This window comes from Pan troglodytes, chromosome 13 (genome assembly GCF_028858775.2).
Source record: "Pan troglodytes isolate AG18354 chromosome 13, NHGRI_mPanTro3-v2.0_pri, whole genome shotgun sequence".
Taxonomy (NCBI): Eukaryota; Metazoa; Chordata; class Mammalia; order Primates; family Hominidae; genus Pan; species Pan troglodytes.
Genome location: NC_072411.2, coordinates 120,361,553 through 120,385,830, shown reverse-complemented (window position 1 = coordinate 120,385,830; position 24,278 = coordinate 120,361,553). Strand labels below are relative to the sequence as shown.

Genomic DNA, 24,278 nt, shown 5'->3' with positions numbered 1-24,278 from the left:
ATCAGACAAAGATAAAAAAAAAAAGACCAAAAGAAATGAACAAAGTCCCCAAGAAATATAAAATTATGTAAAACAGCCAAACTTGAGAATAATTGGTATTCCTGAGGGAGAAGATAAGTCTAAAAGTTTGAAAAACGTATTTGAGGGAATAATTGAGGAAAACTTCCCTGACCTTGCTAGAGATCTAGATACCCAAATATAAGAAGCTCAAAGAACTTCTGGGAAATTCATTACAAAAAGATTATCACCTAGCCACATAGTCATTAGGTTATCTAAAGTCAACAAGAAGGAAAGAATTTTAAGAACTGTGTGACAAAAACATCAGGTAACCTATAAAGGAAAACCTGTCAGACTAACAGCAGATTTCTCACAGAAACCTTGCAAGCCAGAAGGGATTGGGGTCCTATCTTTACCTTCCTTAAACAAAATAATTGTCAGCCAAGAATTTTGTATCTGGCAAAACTAAGCTTCATAAATGAAGGAGAGATAAAGTCTTTTTTCAGACAAACAAATGCTGACAGAAATTGCCACTACTAAACCAGCATTATCAGAAATGCTAAAAAGAGTTTTAAATATTTAAACAAAAGCTTTATGTGCACCAAAATAGAACTTCCTTAAAGCATAAATCTCACAGGGCCTATAAAACAATAACACAATGAAAAAAACAAAGTATCTAGGTAACAACTAATATGATGAATAGAACACTAACTCACATTGAGAGGTGAAGCCAGCTGGATTTTTGGGTCGGGTGGGGACTTGGAGAACTTTTCTGTCTAACTAAAGGATTGTAAACACAGCAATCAGTGCTCTGTGTCTAGCTAAAGGTTTGTAAATGCACCAATCAACACTCTGTAAAAATGGACCAATCAGCACTCTGTAAAATGGACCAATCAGCAGGACATGGGCAGGGCCAAATAAGGAAATAAAACTGGCCACCTGAACCAGCAGCGGCAACCCGCTCGGGTCCCTTTCCATGCTGTGGAAGCTTTGTTTTCTCACTCTTCACAATAAATCTTGCTGCTGCTCACTCTTTGGGTCTGCACTACCTTTATGAGCTGTAACACTCACTGTGAAGGTCTGCGGCTTCACTCCTGAAGTCAGCGAGACCACGAACCTGCCAGGAGTAACAAACAACTCTGTATGCACCACCTTTAAGAGCTGTAACACTCACTGTGAAGGCCTGCAGCTTCACTCCTGAAGTCAGTAAGACCATAAACCCACCGGAAGGAAGAAACTCTGGACACATCTGAACATCTGAGGGAACAAACTCTGGACACACCATCTTTAAGAACTGTAACACTCACCGCAAGCGTCCGTGGCTTCATTCTTGAAGTCAGCGAGACCAAGAACCCACTGGAAGGAACCAATTCTGGACACATTTTGGTGACCATGAAGGGACTATTGCCTATCGCCAAGTGGTGAGTACCATCAGACCCCTTTCACTTGCTATTCTGTCCTGTTTTTCCTTAGAATTCGAGGGCTAAATACCGGGCACCTGTCAGCCAGTTAAAAGCAACTAGCGCAGCTGCCGGACTAAAGACACGGGTGTCAGGCTTTCTTGGGAAGGGCTCTCTAACAATCCCCGACTCTTCGGAGTTGGGAGCGTTGGTTTGCCTGGAACCAGCTTCTGCTTTTCCTGTAATACTGGGCTGAGCTGAGGGTCAACAGAGAGGAAAGCCATTCAGCTCTGGGGTCCTGACAACAAGTTGGTTGAACCTATGGCCATGAGCGGAGCTCTCAAAGTCATGTCGCCCAAGTGAGACTCGCCCATCTATCCTATCTATCCTGACTGTTGCCTCCTGGGTCCTAATGCCTGTCAGACAAACTTCCTCTCGCCTCTCTTCTCCAAGGCTAGTCCCGCTTCTAAAAACCACTCCCTGTCTCTGGTGCTTTTCTAGTTTCTCCCGTAAGAATGATTTCTAGTATAAACTTCAGGACTCTGTTACCTTCTTTAGGCACCCTGGCTCACCAATCAGAAAGGCATAATTTTTGCCCAAAGCACCATCATGGGGGGACTATCTGGAATTTTAGGATCCCTCCTCAGACAAGCAGGCCTAACGAAAGCTATTCCTGAAGCTAGGATATGGGGAGCCTCAGAAATTGTATCCTTACTATTCATATAAATAAGGACAAAAGGCATCACTCTTCCAACTCTGGAGATCCCTTCCCTCCCTCAGGGTATGGCCCTCCACTTCATTTTTGGGGCATAACATCTTTATAGGACACGGGTAAGATCCCAGTACTAACAGGAGAATGCTTAGGACTCTAACAGGTTTTTGAGAATGCGTTGGTAAGGGCCACTAAATCTGATTTTTCTCGGTCCTCTTTGGGGTCTAGGAGGACAGGCAAGGGTGCAGGTTTTCGAGAATGCATCAGTAAGGGCCACTAAATCCGATCTTCCTTGGTCCTCTTTGTGGTCTAGGAGGAAAACTAGTGTTTCTGCTATTGCATCGGTGGGTGCAACTATTCCGATCAGCAGGGTCCAGGGACTGTTGCGGGTCCTTGGGCAAGAGATGTTTCTGCTGCTGTGTCAGTGAGTGCAACTATTCCAATCAGCAGGGTCCAGGGACCATTGCAGGTTCTTGGGCAGGGGGAGAAACAAACAATCCAAAACCACGGGCAGTTTTGTCTTTCAGATGGGAAACACTCAGGCATCAACAGGCTCACCCTTAAAATGCATCCTAAGCCATTGGGACCAATTTGACCTGCAAACCCTGAAAAACAGGTGGCTCATTTTTTTCTGCACTATTGCCTGGCCCCAATATTCTTTCTCTGATGGGGAAAAATGGCCACCTGAGGGAAGTATAAATTACAATACTATCCTGCAGCTTGACCTTTTCTGTAAGAGGGAAGGCAAATGGAGTGAAATACCTTATGTCCAAGCTTTCTTTTCATTGAAGGAGAATACACAACTATGCAAAGCTTGCAATTTACATCCCACAGGAGGACCTTTCAGCTTACCCCCATATCCTAGCCTCCCTATGGTTCCCTTTCCTATTAATGATAAGCCTCGTCTAATCTCCCTTGCCCAGAAGGAAATAAGCAAAGAAATCTCCAAAGGACCACAAAAAGCCCTGGACTATCGGTTATGTCCCCTTCAAGCTGTAGGGGGAGGGGAATTTGGCCCAACCTGTGTACATGTCCCCTTCTCCCTCTCTGATTTAAAGCAGATCAAGGCAGACCTGGGGAAATTTTCAGATGATCCTGATAGGTATATAGATATTCTACAGGGTCTAGGGCAAACCTTTGATCTCACTTGGAGAGATGTCATGCTATTGTTAGATCAAACCCTGGCCTTTAATGAAAATAATGCGGCTTTAGCTGCAGCCTGAGAGTTTGGAGATACCTGGTATCTTAGTCAAGTAAATGATAGAATGACATCCAAAGAAAGGGACAGATTCCCTACCAGTCAGCAAGCCGTCCCCAGTATGGATGCCCACTGGGACCTTGACTCAGATCATGGGGACTGGAGTCATAAACATCTGTTGACCTGTGTTCTAGAAGGACTAAGGAGAATTAGGAAAAAGCCCATAAATTATTCAATGATATCTACCATAACTCAGGCAAAGGAAGAAAATCTTTCTGACTTCCTTGAGCAGCTATTGGAGGCCTTAAGAAAATATACTCCCCTGTCACCCCACTCATTAGAGGGTCAATTGATTCTAAAAGATAAATTTATTACCCAATCAGCTGCAGGTATCAGGAGAAAGCTCCAAAAGCAAGCCCTCGGCCCTGAACAAAATCTGGAGGCATTATTAAACCTGGCAACCTCAGTGTTCTATAATAAGGACCAAGAAGAACAGGCCCAAAAGGAAAGGCGAGGTCAGAGAAAGGCCGCAGTCTTAGTCATGGCCCTCAGACAAACAAACCTTGGTGGTTCAGAGAGGACAGAAAATGGAGCAGGCCAGTCACCCAGTAGGGCTTGTTATCAGTGTGGTTTACAAGGACACCTTAAAAAAGATTGTCCAATGAGAAACAAGCTGCCCCCTTGCCCATGTCCACTATGCCGAGGCAATCACTAGAAGGCACACTGCCCCAGAGGACAAAGTTTCTCTGGGCCAGAAGCCCCCAACCAGATGATCCAACAACAGGACTGAGGGTGCCTGGGGCAAGCACCAGCTCATGTCATCACCCTCACTGAGTCCCGGGTATGTTTAACCATTGAAGGCCAGCAAATTGACTTCCTCCTGGACACTGGTGTGGCCTTCTCAGTGTTAGTCTCTTGTCCTGGACAACTGTCCTCAAGGTCCATTACCATCCAAGGAATCCTGGGACAGCCTGTAACCAGGTATTTCTCCCACCTCCTCAGTTGTAATTGGGAGACTTTGCTCTTTTCACATGCCTTTCTTGTCATGCCTGAAAGTCCCACACCCTTATTAGGGAGGGATATACTAGCCAAAGATGGAGCTATTATCTACACGAATATGGGGAACAAGTTACCCATTTGTTGTCCCCTACTTGAGGAGGGAATCAACCCTGAAGTCTGGGCATTGGAAGGACAATTTGGAAGGGCAAAAAATGCCCGCTCAGTCCAAATCAGGCAAAAAGACCCCACCACTTTTTCTTATCAAAGGCAATATCCCTTAAGGCCTGAAGCTCATAAAGGATTACAGAATATTGTTAAACATTTTAAAGCTCAAGCCTTAATAAGGAAATGCAGCAGTCCCTGCAACACCCCAATTCTAGGAGTACAAAAACCAAATGGTTAGTGGAGACTAGTGCAAGATCTTAGACTCATCAATGAGGCAGTAATTCCTCTATATCCAGTTATACCCAACCCCTATACCCTGCTCTCTCAAATACCAGAGGAAGCAGAATGGTTCACTGTTCTGGATGTCAAGGATGCCTTCTTCTGTATTCCCCTGCACTCTGACTCCCAGTTTCTCTTTGCCTTTGAGGATCCCACAACCACGTGTCCCAACTTATGTGGGTGAACTTGCCCCAGGCATTTAGGGATAGCCCCCATCTGTTTGGTCAGGCACTGGCCCAAGATCTAGGCCACTTCTCAAGTCCAGGCACTCTGGTCCTTCAGTATGTGGATGATTTACTTTTGGCTACCAGTTTGGAAGCCTCATATCATCAGGCTACTCTAGATCTCTTGAACTTTCCAGCTAATCAAGGGTACAAGGCATCTAGGTAGAAGGCCCATATTTGCCTACAGCAGGTCAAATATCTAGACCTCATCTTAGCCAGAGGGACCAGGGCCCTTAGCAAGGAACAAATACAGACTATATTGGCTTATCCTCACCCTAAGACATTAAAACAGTTGTGGGGGTTCCTTGGAATCACTGGCTTTTGCTGACTATGGATCCCCAGATACAGCGAGATAGCCAGGCCTCTCTATACTCTAATCAAGGAGACCCAGAGGGCAAATATTCATCTAGTAGAATGGGAACCAGGGGCAGAAACAGCCTTCAAAACCTTAAAGCAGGCCCTAGTACAAGCTCCAGGTTTAAGCCTTCCCACAGGACAAAACTTCTCTTTATACATCACAGAGAGAGCAGGGATAGCTCTTGCAGTCCTTACTGAAACTCGTGGGACAACCCACAACCAGTGGCATACCTAAGTAAGGAAATTGATGTAGTAGCAAAAGGCTGGCCTCACTGTTTATGGGTAGTTGCAGCAGTGGCTGTCTTTGTGTCAGAGGCTATCAAAATAATACAGGGAAAGTATATCACTGTCTGGACTATTCATGATGTAAATGGCATACTAGATGCCAAAGGAAGTTTATGGCTATCAGACAACCACCTACTTAGATACCAGGTGCCACTCCTTGAGGGACCAGTGCTTCAAATATGTATATGCATGGCCCTCAACCCTGCCACTTTTCTCCCAGAGGATGGGGAACCAATTGAGCATGACTGCCAACTGCGGAGACCAGTTCAGTCGGGGAGACCCTAACCCAGTGGTGCTAGAGGAATTAAAGACACACACACAGAAATATAGAGGTGTGGAGTGGGAAATCAGGAGTCTCACAGGCTTCAGAGCTGAGAACCTTGAACAGAGATTTACCCATGTATTTATTGACAGCAAGCCAGTGATAAGCATTGTTTCTATAGATTATAGATTAACTAAAGGCATTCCTTATGGGAAACAAAGGGATGGGCTGAAATAAAGGGATGGGTTTGACTAGTTATCTGCAGCAGGAGCATATCCTTAAGGCATAGATCACTCATGCTATTGTTTGCGGTTTAAGAATGCCTTTAAATGGTTTTCCACCCTGGGTGGGCCAGGTGTTCCTTGCCCTCATTCTGGTAAACCCACAACCTTTCAGCGTGGGTGTCATGGCCAGAACATGTCACAGTGCTGCAGAGATTTTGTTTATGGCCAATTTTGGGGCCAGTTAATAGCCAGATTTTGGGGGGGGGGGCTGTTCCCAACATGTCCCCCTTCTTTGATTTGCAAAGTGATAAAAGCAAAGGCAGCTTTGTTATGGTGAGCTACTTCTTGTAAGAGTCAGGATCTGCATCTGCAGACTATACGAAGACAAACAACATAGATTAAAAGCACAATCATCATTGAAATCACAGAGCTTCCAAGTGTTTTTATCCATTTTAATGAGTTACTAGCTGCTAATCTGTCTGCATCTCCTTCAAGCACTCCAGTTCCTGGCATTAAGGTCAGGTGTGCCTGGGATGCTTTAAATATTTGTTCTTTTAATTTTGCAATATCCAAAAACAAGTTTGTAGAGTGTCCTTCTAGATGCTTTTTAAATTCTTTCTCAAATTTTGATCTTATTAAGAGCTATTAGTAGTTTCCACAAATCCTTATGTTAAGCTCCTAGAGCAGGCCATATCATTTGAGGTTGAGGGGCCACTATACTGCCATGGTTCCAGATAATAGGAACTCTTGCCATACTTCTTGGCATTTCTACCATCTGACCATTTTGTTCAGACCAGCTGAACATAGTGTGGCCATGGCACACAGACTGAGAGGGGCAATTTAAGCTAAACATCCCCTTAGGGGACCAATCAATAATGATTCCATAGGAATCATTGTGCAGCACCTCTGCCTGTTCTGCAATGCAATTTTCCTAAACAAGTATGTTCATTATTTCTGGCCAGGTTCTATTTTGTTTACAAATAGGTTTTTGAGGGTGGTATGCCTCAATTATAGGAGCAGATTTATTATGGTAAATACTGGGATCAGAAAGCATGTGCAACTATGCCACTGAGTGGTTATATCCAGGCATTATTGCCAGCCAAGATTGATAAATATGCCCAATAAGTATAATTGTTCCTGTGTCAGCCCTTGTTGAAGGAATACTCATGGCAATGGTGATCACCACTATCATAGCTACCATTAAATTACTCATTGTGACGGGTTGTCTTGCTTAACTCAGGTTTTCTTCCACCATCTGTGACAGCTTCTTGATCTGTCCCTAGGTGGGTGGCTGTGTTCGATGAGTGTTGCTCATGACAGTTGAGGTCCTTCTCAGCATCAGCCTAAACATGGCTGCAACTGGGGGTTCCTCGGGATCCTGGGGATCCTCCCAGAGTCTCTTCCTTGGCATCTGGCTCATGATAAGCTTTCAGGTGTCTTGATGGTATCCAAATTGGCTGTTGCTTTTGGCCTGGAGAAACACAAGCATAACCTCTACCCCAAGTTATTATTTTACCTATTTCCCAACTTTCTGTTATTGGATCTCTCCACCAAACCAGCTGTTCCGCTTTTGTCTTTGCAGCTGGTTTCTGTAGATGCTGTTCAGCTGCTGATAATATCTGGCATTTGGGCAGGCTCAAAAAATTTAAAGTTAATAATGCTAGATTCAGTTGTATATGGGCTGTTTTGTAATCCCTGTTTCTCCCCCTTTTTCGTTTTTGTCATCAGTTGTTCATCTGTATGAAATCATAACTGAGCATTTTCAATTAACTGTGTGGAATGAAACACGTATGAAGAATCAGAAATCACATTAATAGGCATATCAAAAGCAGTCAATACCTCAATTACAGCTACAAGCTCTGCTTTTGAGCTGAAGTATAGGAAGTCTGGAAAACTTTAATTTTTGAGCCAGAATAAGAAGCTTTACCATTACTAGACCCATCTGTAAAACAATGAAAACAGTTAGCAGGCTGCAGGTTGTTTACTGCAGGAATTGTAAATGCAAACCGTTTACAGTCTTGCTCAGCTAAGGGGATAGTAAAGAAATAGTCTTTTAAATCTATGACTATTAAAGGCCAATTTTAAGTCCTCTAAAGGCTCCAGTTTCTCTTTACTCAGCAGCCATTGTTCTATCCAAATTGGCTTATTAGTTAACCATTTTAAAGGCATAGGTTCTGGAGGCTTAACAATGGCCACCATCAAAATATCCTAAACCTTGGCAGGAACTTTGTCTTTCTGCTTGAAGCAGTTCCTTTAAACATTGCAAATTTTTTCCTAGTCTTATACCAGGGATGTACACCACTTTATACATCATATGTTGACTTGACAGCTATATAGTTGTTCTGGAATTAGAATTTGTGCTCCCCATTATTGTAATAAATCTCTCTCCCATAAATTTATAGGTACAGAAGTTATAATTGGTTGAATAGTCCTAGGTTGTCCATGGGGCCCTTCACAATGCAAAATATAGCTGCTTTGATATACTTCAGGGGCTTTACCAACTCCAACTATGTTAAATTGAGCAGGTTGAATTGGCCATGTGGATGGCCAGTACTGTAGAGAAATGATTGAAAGGTCCACTCCTGTATCTACCAAACCTCTAAGTTTCTTTTCCTGAATAGTTATTTCACAGGTAGGATGTTTATCAGTAATTTGATTTACCCAATAAGCTGCTTTGCCTTGTTTATTTGTGCTTCCAAATCCTCCTGTTCATTTAATTTCACTTTTCCCCATTCCCACATATGGCACAATCAGGAGCTGTGCTATGCACTGTCCTGGCTCTGCTTTCCAGGGAACAGAAGCAGATATAACAATTTGAGTTTCCCCATTGTAATCTGAATCAATGACTCCTGTATGTATTTGTACCCCTTTTAAATTCAAACTAGACCTGCCTAGAAGTCATCCTATCGTCCCCACTGGCAAGGGTCCACAGACTGGGACCTTTGGCAGGGGTTCACCAGGCAGAAGGCTCACAGCTTTTGTGCAGCATAAATCTACTGTGGCACTACCAGCTGTAGCAGGGGACAAACATTGTACAGGGGTGAGGGAATGGCCTGAGCTGGAAATGCCCTGATTTGGAATGGGGCCTGGGATGGGCCCTTCACGGCCTTTCCCAAAATCAGGTTCCCATCTTTATCAAACTTAGAGTGACACTGATTAGCCCAATGTTTTCCTTTTACACATTTTGGACATATTTCAGGCTCAGCAGTTTTCTTTTTTCACCTTTCTGGTGGCCTGACTCACTGATTTTTTCTACATTCTTTTTTAGTATGACCATGCTTCCCACAGTTAAAACAAGCTCCAGGAAACAGAGTATTTCTTTTATCCACTCTCAGTCCTGCCACTGCCTGTGTCAACAAAGTAGCTTTATGCAGATTACCTCCGATAGCATCACAGGCCTTGATATAATCAACTAAATGTGCTTTCCCAAATTTAAAAGGAAAAGGCTCAAATGTAGCTATAATATTTCCTTGTTGATCTGGGGGGTGTATTCTAACAGGGAACTGCCAAGCCTCTATATCACCCTCTTGTCTAGCTTGCTGAATTCCTGCCTGAATAGAACTGAGAGTGGTCGCTTGAGGCACTGCTCGAACAGTCACTGGGGCAACTACTTTTCACCCAGTGTCCTCTGGAAAAGAAAGATCTGGAAGGTCAGGCCACTGTTTTACTTTAAAATAATAATGAGGGGGTGCAGAAGGGTAGGGATGAACCTCTACCTCCTTTGCTGCTTTAGTTTTAGCTGGCAAACGAACCTGCTCTGTAACCTCTTATGTTACTTCATTATACTCGCCTTCCTCCTCATCATCAGTGTGAAAATGTTCCAAGGTGGAACAAACCAGAGCCCACACTTGTCCCATTGTTACCCTGATGCTTCTGAGCTCCTCTTCTTACTCACCATGGGGATTGCTTTAACAGTACTCAGTTGTCCTCCAGCTTAGTTCCATGTTCTCCAACCGTCGCTCCGGCGACCTTTGACCTGGATTCAAGCCCCCATGATGGACGCCACTTGCCAAGAACAGCTTGGTCAGGGAGACCCTAACCTGGTGGTGCTGGAGGAATTGAAGACACACACAGAAATATAGAGGTGTGGAGTGGGAAATAAGGGGTCTCACAGCCTTCAGAGCTGAGATCCTCGAACAGAGATTTACCCACGTATTTGTTGACAGCAAGCCAGTGATAAGCATTGTTTCTATAGATTATAGATTAACTAAAAGTATTCCTTATGAGAAACAAAGGAATGGGCCAAAATAAAGGGACGGGTTTGGCTAGTTATCTGCAGCAGGAGCATATCTTTAAGGCACAGATCACTCATGCTATTGTTTGTGGTTTAAGAATGCCTTTAAGTGGTTTTCTGCCCTGGGTGGGCCAGGTGTTCCTTGCCCTCATTCCAGTAAACCCACAACCTTCCAGTGTGGGCATCATGGCCATCATGAACATGTCACAGTGCTGCAGAGATTTTGTTTATGGCATTTTGGGGCCAGTTAATGGCCAGATTTTGGGGGGCCTGTTCCCAACAGCCAACAAATTATAGTCCAGAATTATGCCACCCAAGATGATCTCTTGGAAGTCCCCTTAGCTAATCCTGACCTTAATGTATATACCAATGGAAGTTCATTTGTGGAGAATGGGATATGAAGGGAAGGTTATGCCATAGTTAGTGATGTAACTATACCTGAAAGTAAGCCTCTTCCCCCAGGGACCAGCGCCCAGTTAGCAGAACTAGTGGCACTTACCTGAGCATTAGAATAGGGAAAGGGAAAAAGAATAAATGTATATACAGATAGCAAGCATGCTTATCTAGTAGCCCATGTTGCAATATGGAAAGAAAGGGAGTTCCTAACCTCTGGGGGAACCCCCATTAAATACCACATGGAAATTATGGAGTTATTGCATGCTGTGCAAAAACTCAAGGAGGTGGCAGTCTTACACTGCCAAAGCCATCAGAAAGGTGAAGGAGAAAAGGCAGAAGGAAACCGCTGGGCAGATGCTGAGGCCAAAATTGCTGCCAGGTGGAACCTCCCATTAGAAATACCTATGGAAGGACCCTTGATATGGAACAACCCCCTCCAAGAGATTAAGCCCCACTATTCCCTGACTGAAACAGAATGGGGACATTCATGGGGGCATAGTTTTCTCCCCTCGGGGTGGTTAATGACAGAAGAAGGAAAGGTACTTATACCCGAAGCCAGCCAGTTGAAAGTACTTAAAACCCTCCACCAAACTTTTCATATGGGTATTGAAAACACTCATTAAATGGCCAAATCCCTATTTATAGGACCAAATCTCCTCTGGACCACCTGACAGGTAGTCAAAGCCTGTGAGGTGTGCTAAAGGAATAATCCCTTGGTCCATCGTAAGGCCCCTTTGGGGGAACAAAGGATAGGTCACTATCCTGGAGAGGACTGGCAGTTAGACTTCACCCATATGCCTAAGTCAAAGGGATTTCAATACTTGTTGGTCTGTGTTGATATCTTTACAAATTGGATAGAAGCTTTCCACCTGCAAGACAGAGAAGGCTCAGGAAGTGATTAAAGTCTTAATTCATGAAATAATTCCTAGATTTGGGCTTCCCCAAAGCTTACAGAGTGACAATGGTCCAGCTTTTAAAGCCACGATAACCCAGGGAATTTCCAGGGTGCTAGGGATACAATATCACCTTCACTGTGCCTGGAGGCCACAATCCTCAGGGAAAGTCGAGAAGGCAAATGAAACACTCAAGAGGCACTTGAGGAAACTAACACAAGAAACTCATCTCCCATGGCCTACTCTTTTGCCCATGGCCTTGTTGAAAATCTGAAATTCTCCTCACAAAATGGGGCTCAGTCCATATGAAATGCTGTATGGACGACCTTTTCTCACAAATAACCTCCTACTTGATCAGGAAATGGCCAACCTGGTCAAATATATAACTTCTTTGGCAACATATTAACAAAACCTTAAAAACCTACCTGAAGGATGTCACAGAAAAAAGGGAACAGAGTTGTTTCAACCAGGAGATCTAGTGTTGATCAAATATCTCCCCTCTACCTCCCCGTCTATGGACTCTTTGTGGGAAGGACCATACTCAGTAATCCTCTCTACCCCCACTATAGTTAAGGTGGCAGGAGTGGAATCTTGGATTCACCACACCTGAGTTAAATTTTGGATATCCTCTGAGGAACCTGCAGAACCGTCAGCTCAGGAGTCCCCAGATCGGCCAGACCAGCCTTGATACACCTGCAAACAATTGGAGGACTTGCATCTTCTATTTTGGAAGGAAACATCCGAGACAAAAAAGGCTCCTACCACTGATCCTGAAGAAAAACCCCTTCCTCCTTAAAAAAAAAAAAAAGAAAACCTACATAATCTTTAACACCTCTCCTTGCTCCTTTAATGGAATCCTTTTACTATTTCATCATATTATTAAGCAGCATACTAACCATACTCTTTGTGATAGGACTGTATACTGTAGCTCCTTCCGGAATGAAAATAAAATAGAACACAGGGAGCCACTCGGTTTGCTCCCAACACCCCTTTCCAGCCACTCACTGGAGCAACCCTGGCAAGTACTCTAGAAATATGAAAAAATGAAAACAACAAACTCACACACCTTTTTAACATACACAACCAGTTCTGTCTACCCAGCCAAGTTATATTCTTCTTATGTGGAATGTTGACCTATATCTGCCTCCCCACTAACTGGACAGGCATCAGCACCTTAGTCTTTCTAAGTCCCAACATTAACATTGCCCCGTGAAATCAGACCCTATCAGTACCCCTCAAAGCTCAAGTCCATCAGTGCAAAGCCATACAACCAATACAACTTAACCCTATTTATAGGGTTAGGAATGGTTACTGCTACAGGAACTGGAATAGCCAGTTTATCTACTTCATTATCCTACTACCACACACTCTCAAAGAATTTCTCAGACAGTTTACAAGAAATAACAAAATCTATCCTTACTCTACAATCCCAAATATACTCTTTGGCAACAGTGACTCTCCAAAATCACAGAGGCCTAGACCTCCTCACTGCTGAGAAAGGAGGACTCTGCACCTTCTTAGGGGAAGAGTGTTGTTTTTACACTAACCAGTCAGGGATAGTATGAGATGCTGCTCAGGATTTACAGGAAAAGGCTTCTGAAATCAGAGGATGCCTTTCAAACTCTTATACCAATCTCTAGAGTTGGGCAACATGGCTTCTCCCCTTTCTAGGTCTGGTGGCAACCATCTTGCTATTACTCGTCTTTGGGCCCTGTATTTTTAACCTCCTTGTCAAATTTGTTTCCTCTAGAATCGAAGCCATCAAGCTACAGATAGTCTTACAAGTGGAACCCCAAATGAGCTCAACTAACAACTTCTACCGAGGACCTCTGGACCAACCTGCTGGCTCTTTCACTGGCCTAAAGAGTTCCCCTCTGGAGGACACTACAACTGCAGGGCCCCTTCTTCTCCCCTATCCAGCAGGAAGTAGCTAGAGTGGTCATCGCCCAATTCCCACAGCAGTTGCAGTGTCCTGTTTAGAGGGGGGATTGAGAGGTGAAGCTAGCTGGGCTTTTGGGTTGGGTGGGGACTTGGAGAACTTTTCTGTCTAGCTAAAGGATTACAAACACACCAAACAGCACTCTGTGTCTAGCTAAAGGTCTGTAAACGCACCAATCAGCACTCTGTAAAAATGCACCAATCATCGCTCCTTGTCTAGCTAAAGGTTTGTAAACGCACCAATCAGCAATCTGTAAAAATGCACCAATCAGCACTCTGTAAAAATGCACCAATCAGCACTCTGTAAAACGGACCAATCAGCACTCTGTAAAATGGACCAATCAGCGCTCTGTAAAATGGACCAATCAGCAGGACATGGGTGAGGCCAAACAAAGAAATAAAAGCTGGCCACTTGAGCCAGCAGCGACAACCCACTCTGGTCCCTTTCCACCCTGTGGAAGCTTTGTTCTTTTGCTCTTCACAGTAAATCTTGCTGCTGCTCACTTTTTGGGTCCCCACTAGCTTTATGAGCTGTAACACTCACTGCAAAGGTCTGCGGCTTCACTCCTGAAGTCAGCAAGACCATGAACCCACTGGGAGGAACAAACAACTCCAGATATGCCACCTTTAAGAGCTGTAACACTCGGGGGGAGGTTCCAAGATGGCTGAATAGGAACAGCTCCAGTCTGCAGCTCCCAGCGTGAGCGACACAGAAGATGGGTGATTTCTGCATGTCCAACTGAGGTACCGGCTTCATCTCACTGGGGCTTGTCAGACAGTGGGTGCAGCCCATGGAGCAGGGCAGGACATCACCTCACCCGGGAAGCGCAAGGGGTCAGGGAATTCCCTTTCCTAGCAAAGGGAAGCCATGACAGATGGTACCTGGAAAATTGGGACACTTCCACCCTAATACTGAGGTTTTCCAGTGGCCTTAGCAAACGGCACACCAGGAGATTGTATCCCGTGCCTGGCTTGGAGGGCCCCAAACCCATGGAGCCTCGCTCACTGCTAGCACAGCAGTCTGAGATCGAACTGCAAGGCAGCAGCGAGGCTGGGGTAGGAATGTCTGCCATTGCTGAGGCTTGAGTAGGTAAACAAAGCAGCTGGGAAGCTCAAACTGGGTGGAGCCCACTGCAGCTCAAGGAGGCCTGCCTGCCTCTGTAGACTCCACCTCTGGGGGCAGGGCACAGCTGAACAAAAGACAGCAGAAACTTCTGCAGACTTAAATGTCCCTGTGTGACAGCTTTGAAGAGAGTAGTGCTTCTCCCAGCATGGAGTTTGAGATCTGAGAATGTACAGACTGCTTCCTCAAGTGGGTCCCTGACCCCTGAGTAGCCTAACTGGGAGACACCTCCCAGTAGGGGCCGATTGACACCTCATACAGCCGGGTGCCCCTCTGAGATGAAGCTTCCAGAAGAAGGATCAGCAGACAGCAACATTTGCAGTTCTGCAATATTTGCTGTTCTGCACCCTCCACTGGTGATACCCAGGCAAACAGGGTCTGGAGTGGACCTCCAGCAAACTCCAACAGACCTGAAGCTGAGGGTCCTGACTGTTAGAAGGAAAGCTAACAAACGGAAAGGACATCCACACCAAAACCCCATCTGTACATCACCATCATCAAAGACCAAAGGTAGATAAAAACCACAAAGATGGGGAGAAACCAGAGCAGAAAAACTGAAAATTCTAAAAATGAGAGTGCCTCTTCTCCTCCAGAAGAATGCAGCTCCTCACCAGGAATGGAACAAAGTTGGATGGAGAATGACTTTGACGAGTTGAGAGAAGAAGGCTTCAGACAATCGGTAATAACAAATTTCTCTGAGCTAAAGGAGGATGTTGGAACCCATCACAAAGAAGCTAAAAACCTTGAAAAAAGATGAGACGAATGGCTAACTAGAATAAACAGTGTACAGAAGTCCTTAAATGACCTGATGGAGCTGAAAACCATGGCACAAGAACTACGTGATGCATGCACAAGCTTCAGTAGCCAATTTGATCAAGTGGAAGAAAGGGTATCAGTGATTGAAGATCAAATGAATGAAATGAAGTGAGAAGAGAAGTTTAGAGAAAAAAGAGTAAAAAGAAATGAACAAAGCCTCCAAAAAATATGGGACTATGTGAAAAGACCAAATCTACATCTGATTGGTGTACCTTAAAGTGACGAGGAGAATCAAACCAAGTTGGAAAACACTCTTCATGATATTACCCAGGAGAACTTCCCCAACTAGAAAGGCAGGCCAACATTCAAATTCAGGAAATACAGAGAATGCCACAAAGATACTCCTCGAGAAGAGCAACTCCAAGACACATAATTGTCAGATTCGCCAAAGTTGAAATGAAAGAAAAAATGTTAAGGGCAGCCAGAGAGAAAGGTCAGGTTACCCACAAAGGGAAGCCCTTCAGACTAACAGTGGATCTCTCGGCAGAAACTCTACAAGCCAGAAGGGAGTGGGGGCTAATATTCAACATTCTTAAAGAAAAGAATTTTCAATCCAGAATTTCATATCCAGCCAAACTAAGCTTCATAAGTGAAGCAGAAATAAAATCCTTTACAGACAAACAAACGCTGAGAGATTTTGTCACCACCAGGCCTGCCTTACAAGAGCTCCTGAAGGAAGCACTAAACATGGAAAGGAACAACCGGTACCAGCCACTGCAAAAGCATGCCAAATTGTAAAGACCATCGAGGCTAGGAAGAAACTGCATCAACTAATGAGCAAAATAACCAGCTAACATCATAATGACAGGATCAAATTCACACATAACAATATTAACCTTAAATGTAAATGGGCTAAATGCTCCAATTAAAAGACACAGACTGGCAAATTGGATAAAGAATTAAGACCCATCAGTGTGCTGTATTCAGGAGACCCATCTCACGTGCAGAGACACACATACTCAAAATAAAGGGATGGAGGAAGATCTACCAAGCAAATGGAAAACAAGAAAAAAGCAGGGGTTGCAATACTAGTCTCTGATAAACAGACTTTATACCAACAAAGATTGAAAGAGACAAAGAAGGCCATTACATATTGGTAAAGGGATCAATTCAACAAGAAGAGCTAACTATCCTAGATATATATGCACCCAGTACAAGAGCACCCAGATTCATAAAGCAAGTCCTTAGAGACCTACAAAGAGACTTAGACTCCCACACAATAACAATGGGAGACTTACACAGCACGCTGCCACGCCGACGCAGACCCCTCTCTGCACGCCAGCCCGCCCGCACCCACCATGGCCACAGTTCAGCAGCTGGAAGGAAGATGGCACCTGGTGGACAGCAAAGGCTTTGATGAATACATGAAGGAGCTAGGAGTGGGAATAGCTTTGCGAAAAATGGGCGCAATGGCCAAGCCAGATTGTATCATCACTTGTGATGGTAAAAACCTCACCATAAAAACTGAAAGCACTTTGAAAACAACACAGTTTTCTTGTACCCTGGGAGAGAAGTTTGAAGAAACCACAGCTGATGGCAGAAAAACTCAGACTGTCTGCAACTTTACAGATGGTGCATTGGTTCAGCATCAGGAGTGGGATGGGAAGGAAAGCACAATAACAAGAAAATTGAAAGATGGGAAATTAGTGGTGGAGTGTGTCATGAACAATGTCACCTGTACTCGGATCTATGAAAAAGTAGAATAAAAATTCCATCATCACTTTGGACAGGAGTTAATTAAGAGAATGACCAAGCTCAGTTCAATGAGCAAATCTCCATACTGTTTCTTTCTTTTTTTTTTTCATTACTGTGTTCAATTATCTTTATCATAAACATTTTACATGCAGCTATTTCAAAGTGTGTTGGATTAATTAGGATCATCCCTTTGGTTAATAAATAAATGTGTTTGTGTTAAAAAAAAAAAAAAAAAAAAAAAAAAACAATGGGAGACTTTAACACCCCAATGTCAACATTAGACAGATCAATGAGACAGAAAATTAACAAGGATATCCAGGAATTGAACTCAGCTCTGCACCAAGCAGACCTAATAGACATCTACAGAACTTTCCACCCCAAATCAACAGAATATATATTCTTCTCAGCACCACATCGCACTTATTCCAAAATTGACCACATATTTGGAAGTAAAGCACTCCTCAGAAAATGTAAAAGAACAGAAATTATAACAAAGTGTCTCTCACACCACAGTGCAATCAAACTAGAACTCAGGATTAAGAAACGCACTCAAAACCGCCCAACTACATGGAAACTGAGCAACTTGCTCCTGAATGGCTACTGGGTACATAATGAAATGAAGGTAGAAATAAAGATGTTTTTTGAAACCAATGAGAACAAAGACACAACATACCAGAATCTCTGTGACACATTTAAAGCAGTGTGCAGAGGGAAATTTATAGCACTAAATGCCCACAAGAGAAAGCAGGAAAGAACTAAAATTGACACCCTAACATCACAACTAAAAGAACTAGAGAAGCAAGAGCAAACACATTCGAAAGCTAGCAGAAGGCAAGAAATAACTAAGATCAGAGCAGAATTGAAGGAGATAGAGACACAAAAAAACCCTTCAAAAAATCAATGAATCCAGGAGCTGGTTTTTTGAAAAGATCAACAAAATTGATAGACTGCCAGCAAGACTAATAAAGAAGAAAAGAGAGAAGAATCAAATAGATGCAATAAAAAATGATAAAGGGAATATCACCACTGATCCCACAGAAATACAAACTACCATCAGAGAATACTGCAAACACCTCTACACAAACAAACTAGAAAATCTAGAAGAAATGGATAAATTCCTCAACACATACATCCTCCCAAGACTAAACCAGGAAGAAGTTGAATCTCTGAATAGATCAATAACAGGTTCTGAAATTGAGGCAATAATTAATAGCCTACCAACCAAAACAAGTTCAGGACCAGACAGATTCACTGCCAAATTCTACCAGAGGTACAAAGAGAAGCTGGTACCATTCCTTCTGAAACTATTCCAATCAATAGAAAAAGAGGGCATGCCCCCTAATTCATTTTATGAGGCCAGTATCATCCTGATACCAAAGCCTGGCAGAGACACAACAAAAAAAGAGAATTTTAGACCAATATCCGTGATGAATATTGATGCAAAAATCCTCAATAAAATACAGGCAAACCGAATCCAGCAGCACATCAAAAAGCTTATCCACCACAATCAAGTTGGCTTCATCCCTGAGATGCAAGGCTGGTTCAACATACGCAAACCAATAAACGTAATCCATCATATAAACAGAACCAAAGACAAAAACCACATGATTATCTCAATAGATGCAGAAAAGGCCTTCAACAAAATTCAATAGCCTTCATGCTAAAAACTCTCAATAAACTAGGTATTGATGGGATGTATCTCAGAATAATAAGAGCTATTTAGGACAAACCCACAGCCAATATCATACTGAATAGGCAAAAACTGGAAGCATTCCCTTTGAAAACTGGCACAAGACAGGGATGCCCTCTCTCACCACTCCTATTCAACATAGTGTTGGAAGTTCTGGCCAGGTCAATCAGGCAAGAGAAAGAAATAAAGGGTATTCAGTTAGGAAAAGAGGAAGTCAAATTGTCCCTGTTTGCAGATGACATGATTGTATATTTAGAAAACCCCATCATCTCAGCCCAAAATCTCCTTAAGCTGATAAGCAACTTCAGCAAAATCTCAGGATACAAAATCAATGTGCAAAAATCACAAGCATTCCTATATACCAATAACAGACAAACAGAGAGCCAAATCATGAGTGAACTCCTTCACAATTGCTACAAAGAGAATAAAATACCTAGGAATCCAACTTACAAGGGATGTGAAGTACCTCTTTAAGGAGAACTGTAACCCACTGCTCAATGAAATAAAAGAGGACACAAACAAATGGAAGAACATTCCATGCTTATGGATAGGAAGAATCAATATTGTGAAAATGGCCATGCTGCCCAAGGTAATTTATAGATTCAATGCCATCCCCATCAAGCTACCAATGACTTTCTTCACAGAACTGGAAAAAACTACTTTAAAGTTCATATGGAACCAAAAAAGAGCCCGCATTGCCAAGATAATCCTAAGCCAAAAGAACAAAGCTGGAGGCACCACGCTACCTGACTTCAAGCTATACTACAAGGCTATAGTAACCAAATCTGCATGATACTGGTACCAAAACAGAGATATAGACCAATGGAACAGAATAGAGCCCCCGGAAATAATACCACACATCTACAACTATCTGATCTTTGACAAACCTGACAAAAACAAGAAATGGGGAAAGGATTCCCTATTTAATAAATGGTGCTGGGAAAACTGGCTAGCCATATGTAGAAAGCTGGAACTGGATCCCTTCCTTACATCTTATACAAAAATTAATTCAAGATGGATTAAAGACTTAAATATTACACCTAAAATCATAAAAACCCTAGAAGAAAACCTAGGTAATACCGTTCAGGACATAGGCATGGGCAAGGACTTCATGTCTAAAACACCAAAAGCAATGGCAACAAAAGCCAAAATTGACAAATGGGATCTAATTAAACCAAAGAGCTTCTGCACAGCAAAAGAAACTACCATCAGAGTGAACAGGCAACCTACAGAATGGGAGAAAATTTTTGCTTTCTACCCATCTGACAAAGGGCTAATATCCAGAATCTACAAAGAACTTAAAGAAATGTAGAAGAAAAATCAAATAACCCCATCAAAAGTGGGCAAAGGATATGAACAGACACTTCTCAAAAGAAGACATTTATGCAGCCAACAGACCCATGAAAAAATGCTCATTATCACTGGCCATCAGAGAAATGAAAATCTAAACCACAGCGAGATACTATTTCACACCAGTTAGAATGGCGATCATTAAAAAGTCAGGAAACAACAGGTGCTGGAGAGGATGTGGAGAAATAGGAACACTTTTACACTGTTGGTGGTACTGTAAATTTGCTCAACGATTGTGGAAAACAGTGTGGCAATTCCTCAAGGATCTAGAACTAGAAATACCATTTGACCCAGCCATCCCATTACTGGGTATATACTCAAAGGATTATAAATCATGCTGCTATAAAGACACATGCACACATATGTTTATTGCAGCACTATTCACAATAGTAAAGACTTGGAACCAAACCAGATGTCTGTCAATGATAGACTGGATGAAGAAAATGTGGCACATATACGCCATGGAATATTATGCAGCCATAAAAAGGATGAGGTCATGTCCTTTGTAGGGACATGGATGAAGCTGGAAACCATCATTCTGAGCAAACTATTGCAAGGTTCTCACTTATAGGTGGGAATTGAACAATGAGAACACTTGGACACAGGGTGGGGAACATCACACACTGGGGCCTGTCCTGGGGTGGGGGGAGGGAAGAGGGATAGCATTCGGAGATACACCTAATGTAAATGACGAGTTAATGGGTGCAGCACACCAACATGGCACATGTATACATATGCAACAAACCTGCACATTGTGCACATGTACCCTAGAACTTAAAGTATAATTTAAAAAAAAAAGAAATTAGTCTTACAGAAGTCATGGACCACATAGAAATCCAGAGAGGTGATAGGGAGACAGAGTTACTACAGCCTTTGGTCTCTTAGTGACTAGAAGGAGCTGAGCTAATTTCTACATGGAATAATACCACAGCCAAGAAGATCTTAGCTTGTAAAACCGCATTCCCTATAAGTAACAAGCATAATAAGCAAAAAGGCACCATCTAAATGTAGAATCAAAAGGAACCATGTAAACACACTGAGATAGTATCCTAGGTGTTTCTGCCATAGTCAATAGTTATGTAAACCAGAATCCCAAATCTACCAAAGGAATTACAGGATTCTGTTTGTTGGATGGTATAAGATAAGGGGGTATTCTCATAACAAGGAGGCACCGGGATGGCTCAGAGAGAATGGAATTAAATGAACAGAAATGTAGACAATAGCTCAGAAGTTAGTTTTCTTCCTTAACATCACTATACTACAAATTTCTTATTGCCTCTACTTTTGTAACAAAACATATCCATTCTTTAGGACAGTGATTTTTGGACTCTCTTTTTAAAGTAAGTAAACACTTTCTTTGAAGATATTTTTAAAGATAACTCATGTGAAATCCTACTTTGTAAAATTAGTAAAAGTGGATCTTTTCTGGTTGAAGTTGATTCTCATAGCAAAGGGCTCTGCCTCTTTGACCATCCTCCTTTCTCCCCATCCATCTGGCTGCCTCCTGCATTCCTCCAAATCCAAGCCCCTTTTAAAACTTTTTGAATCAGAGAACACTGTATGAAGGTGCTTCTTTAATTAACGTCTTCAGAATTGTTTTTGTATATTGGTTATTCAGACATCTGAGAATTTCTACTTCCAACCTGAAAGTATGTATGCAGAAATGAATGTTATGATGAAGCAACTGCCTAAGCAGTTTAATTATCAGCTGTGATTCTGACTTGTTGATTATTATACTTAAAACATAAAGTGATTTCTGGCTCTGACTTAGCTTCTTTAATCAGATGGTCACCCACACTACCTTGCCCTGAGTATACTTCAAGGCTGCAAGTCATTTTCTTGTTTGTTTTGTTGATGTTCTGTTTTCCATATTAAAAATATTGTCTCACAGATCTGGAACCAAGCATAACTTTGATAAAATAAAACAAAATGTAAAATTAAAAAAAAAAAGAGCGGTAACACTCACTGCGAAGGTCTGTGGCTTCACTCCTGAAGTCGGTGAGACCACGAACCCACCAGGAGGAACAAAAAACTCCTGACGCGCCACCTTTAAGAGCTGTAACACTCACTGCGAAGGTCTGTGGCTTCACTCCTGAAGTCAGCGAGATCACGAACCCATCGGAAGGGAGAAACTCTGGACACATCTGAACATCTGAAGGAACAAACTCCGGACACACCATCTTTAAGAACTGTAACACTCACTGCGAGTGTCCGCGGCTTCATTCTTGAAGTCAGCAAGACCAAGAACCCACTGGAAGGAACCAATTCCAGACAGAACATCCCAATTTTAACATTGAATGTAAGTGGCCTAAATGCTCCACTTAAAAGATACAGACTGGCAGGATTGATTTAAAAACCACCCATCAAATATCTGCTGTCTTCAAGAGACACAAATAACACATAAGTGTTCCCAGATGAATGAGGTCCGGCTGCTTGCACTTATGGTCCAATAACAAGATGCAGACAGACTGGGAAAGAAGGGAGTTTATTTCTGTAAATGGTTACAGGGAGAAGGTTGGAGCAACTCACCAGACCAACTCAAAGTTACAAATTTTTCCCCAGTGCTTATATATATTTTACACTCTATGACTACATGTGGGAGTGCAGCTACAAGCAAGAGTGTTTCATTCAATCTATATCTAATCTTTAACTAGAGTTTGGGGTCTGGAAAACTTTCTCTAGAGCCTTGGAAAGTTTCTTAATCTTAAGTGGGCCCTGGTATGAGGTATATGTTTTAGAATGCTTTTATTATTTGATCAGACTTTAGGGTCTGAGAAAACCCAGACAAGGTCTTAATGGGTTTGTTTTTGCATTCTAGTCCTCATACTCGATGACATGGTTTGGCTCCATGTCCCTACCCAAATGTCATGTCGAATTGTAATTCCCAGTGTTGGAGGAGGGAGCTGGTGGGAGGTGATTGGATCTTGGGGGTGGATAACCCCCTTGCTGCTCTCATGATAGTGAGTGAGTTCTCATGAGATCTGGTTGTTTGAAAGTGTGTAGCCCTTCCGCCTTCACTCTCTCTCTCCTGCTTTGCCATGGTAGGACACGCTTGCTTGCCCTTCACCTTCTGCCATGATTGTAAGTTTCCTGAGGCCTCCCAGCCATGCTTCCTGTATAGCCTGCAGAACTGTGAGTCAATGAAACCTCTTTTATTCATAAATTACCCAGTCTCAGGTAGTTCTTTATAGGAGTGTAAGAATGGACTAATACACCCAGACACTGGTTTCTCCAGTTCTTTAATATTTAACTTATGTATTCATCAAAATTATAGTAAAGGGTTAGTGGAAACTGACCTTGGCTGCTAATGAAAATCTGACCTGCTGCATAAGGACTCATATAAACTCAAGGTAAAGGAAAAAAAGATATTCCACGCAAATGGAAACCAAAACCAAGCAGGTGTAGCTATTCTTATTTCTGGCAAAACAGACTTTTGATCAACAACAGTAAAAAAAGACAAAGAAGGACATTATATAATGATAAAAGAATTAGTCCAACAAGAAGATATTACAATTCTAAATTTACATCCACCTAACACTGGAGCTCCCAGATTTATAAAACATTTAGTACCTGACCTAAGAAATGAGATAGACAGCAACACAATAATAGTGGGGGACTCTGATACTCCACTCTCAGCATTAGACAGATCATCAAGACAGAAAACCAACAAAGAAACAATGGGCTTAAACTATACCCAAGTGGATTTAACAGATATTGACAGAACATTCTTTCCAACAACTGCAGAATGTACATTCTTCTCAACAGCACGTGGAACACTCTCCAAGACAAAACATATGATAGGCCACAAAACAAGTCTCAATAAATTTAAGAAAATCAAAATAGCAAGTATCTTCTCAGACCACAGCACAGTGGAATAAAACTGGAAATTAGCTCCAAAAGGAACTCTCAAACTATACAAATACATGGGAATTAAATAATCTGCTCTTGAAAGATTTTTGGGTTAGCAATGAAATCAAGATGGAAATTAAAAAATTCTTTAGTATGAATGATAATATTGACACAACTTATCAAAACCTCTGG

General features: G+C 42.5%; 1 protein-coding gene across 1 annotated transcript; it reads left to right on the top strand.

The window, feature by feature from the left end:
* Window positions 1-16,740: 16,740 nt before the first annotated feature.
* On the top strand, window positions 16,741-17,352 carry LOC129143258 (fatty acid-binding protein 5-like). The gene has a single exon (XM_054678836.2). It carries the CDS (start codon window positions 16,801-16,803, stop codon window positions 17,206-17,208), a length of 408 nt encoding a protein of 135 aa, XP_054534811.1. The 5' UTR covers window positions 16,741-16,800; the 3' UTR covers window positions 17,209-17,352.
* Window positions 17,353-24,278: the final 6,926 nt, after the last annotated feature.

Excerpts from the sequence above, each read along its gene's own strand:
- LOC129143258 (XM_054678836.2), top strand. The coding sequence starts at position 16,801 with ATGGCCACAGTTCAGCAGCTGGAAGGAAGATGGCACCTGGTGGACAGC.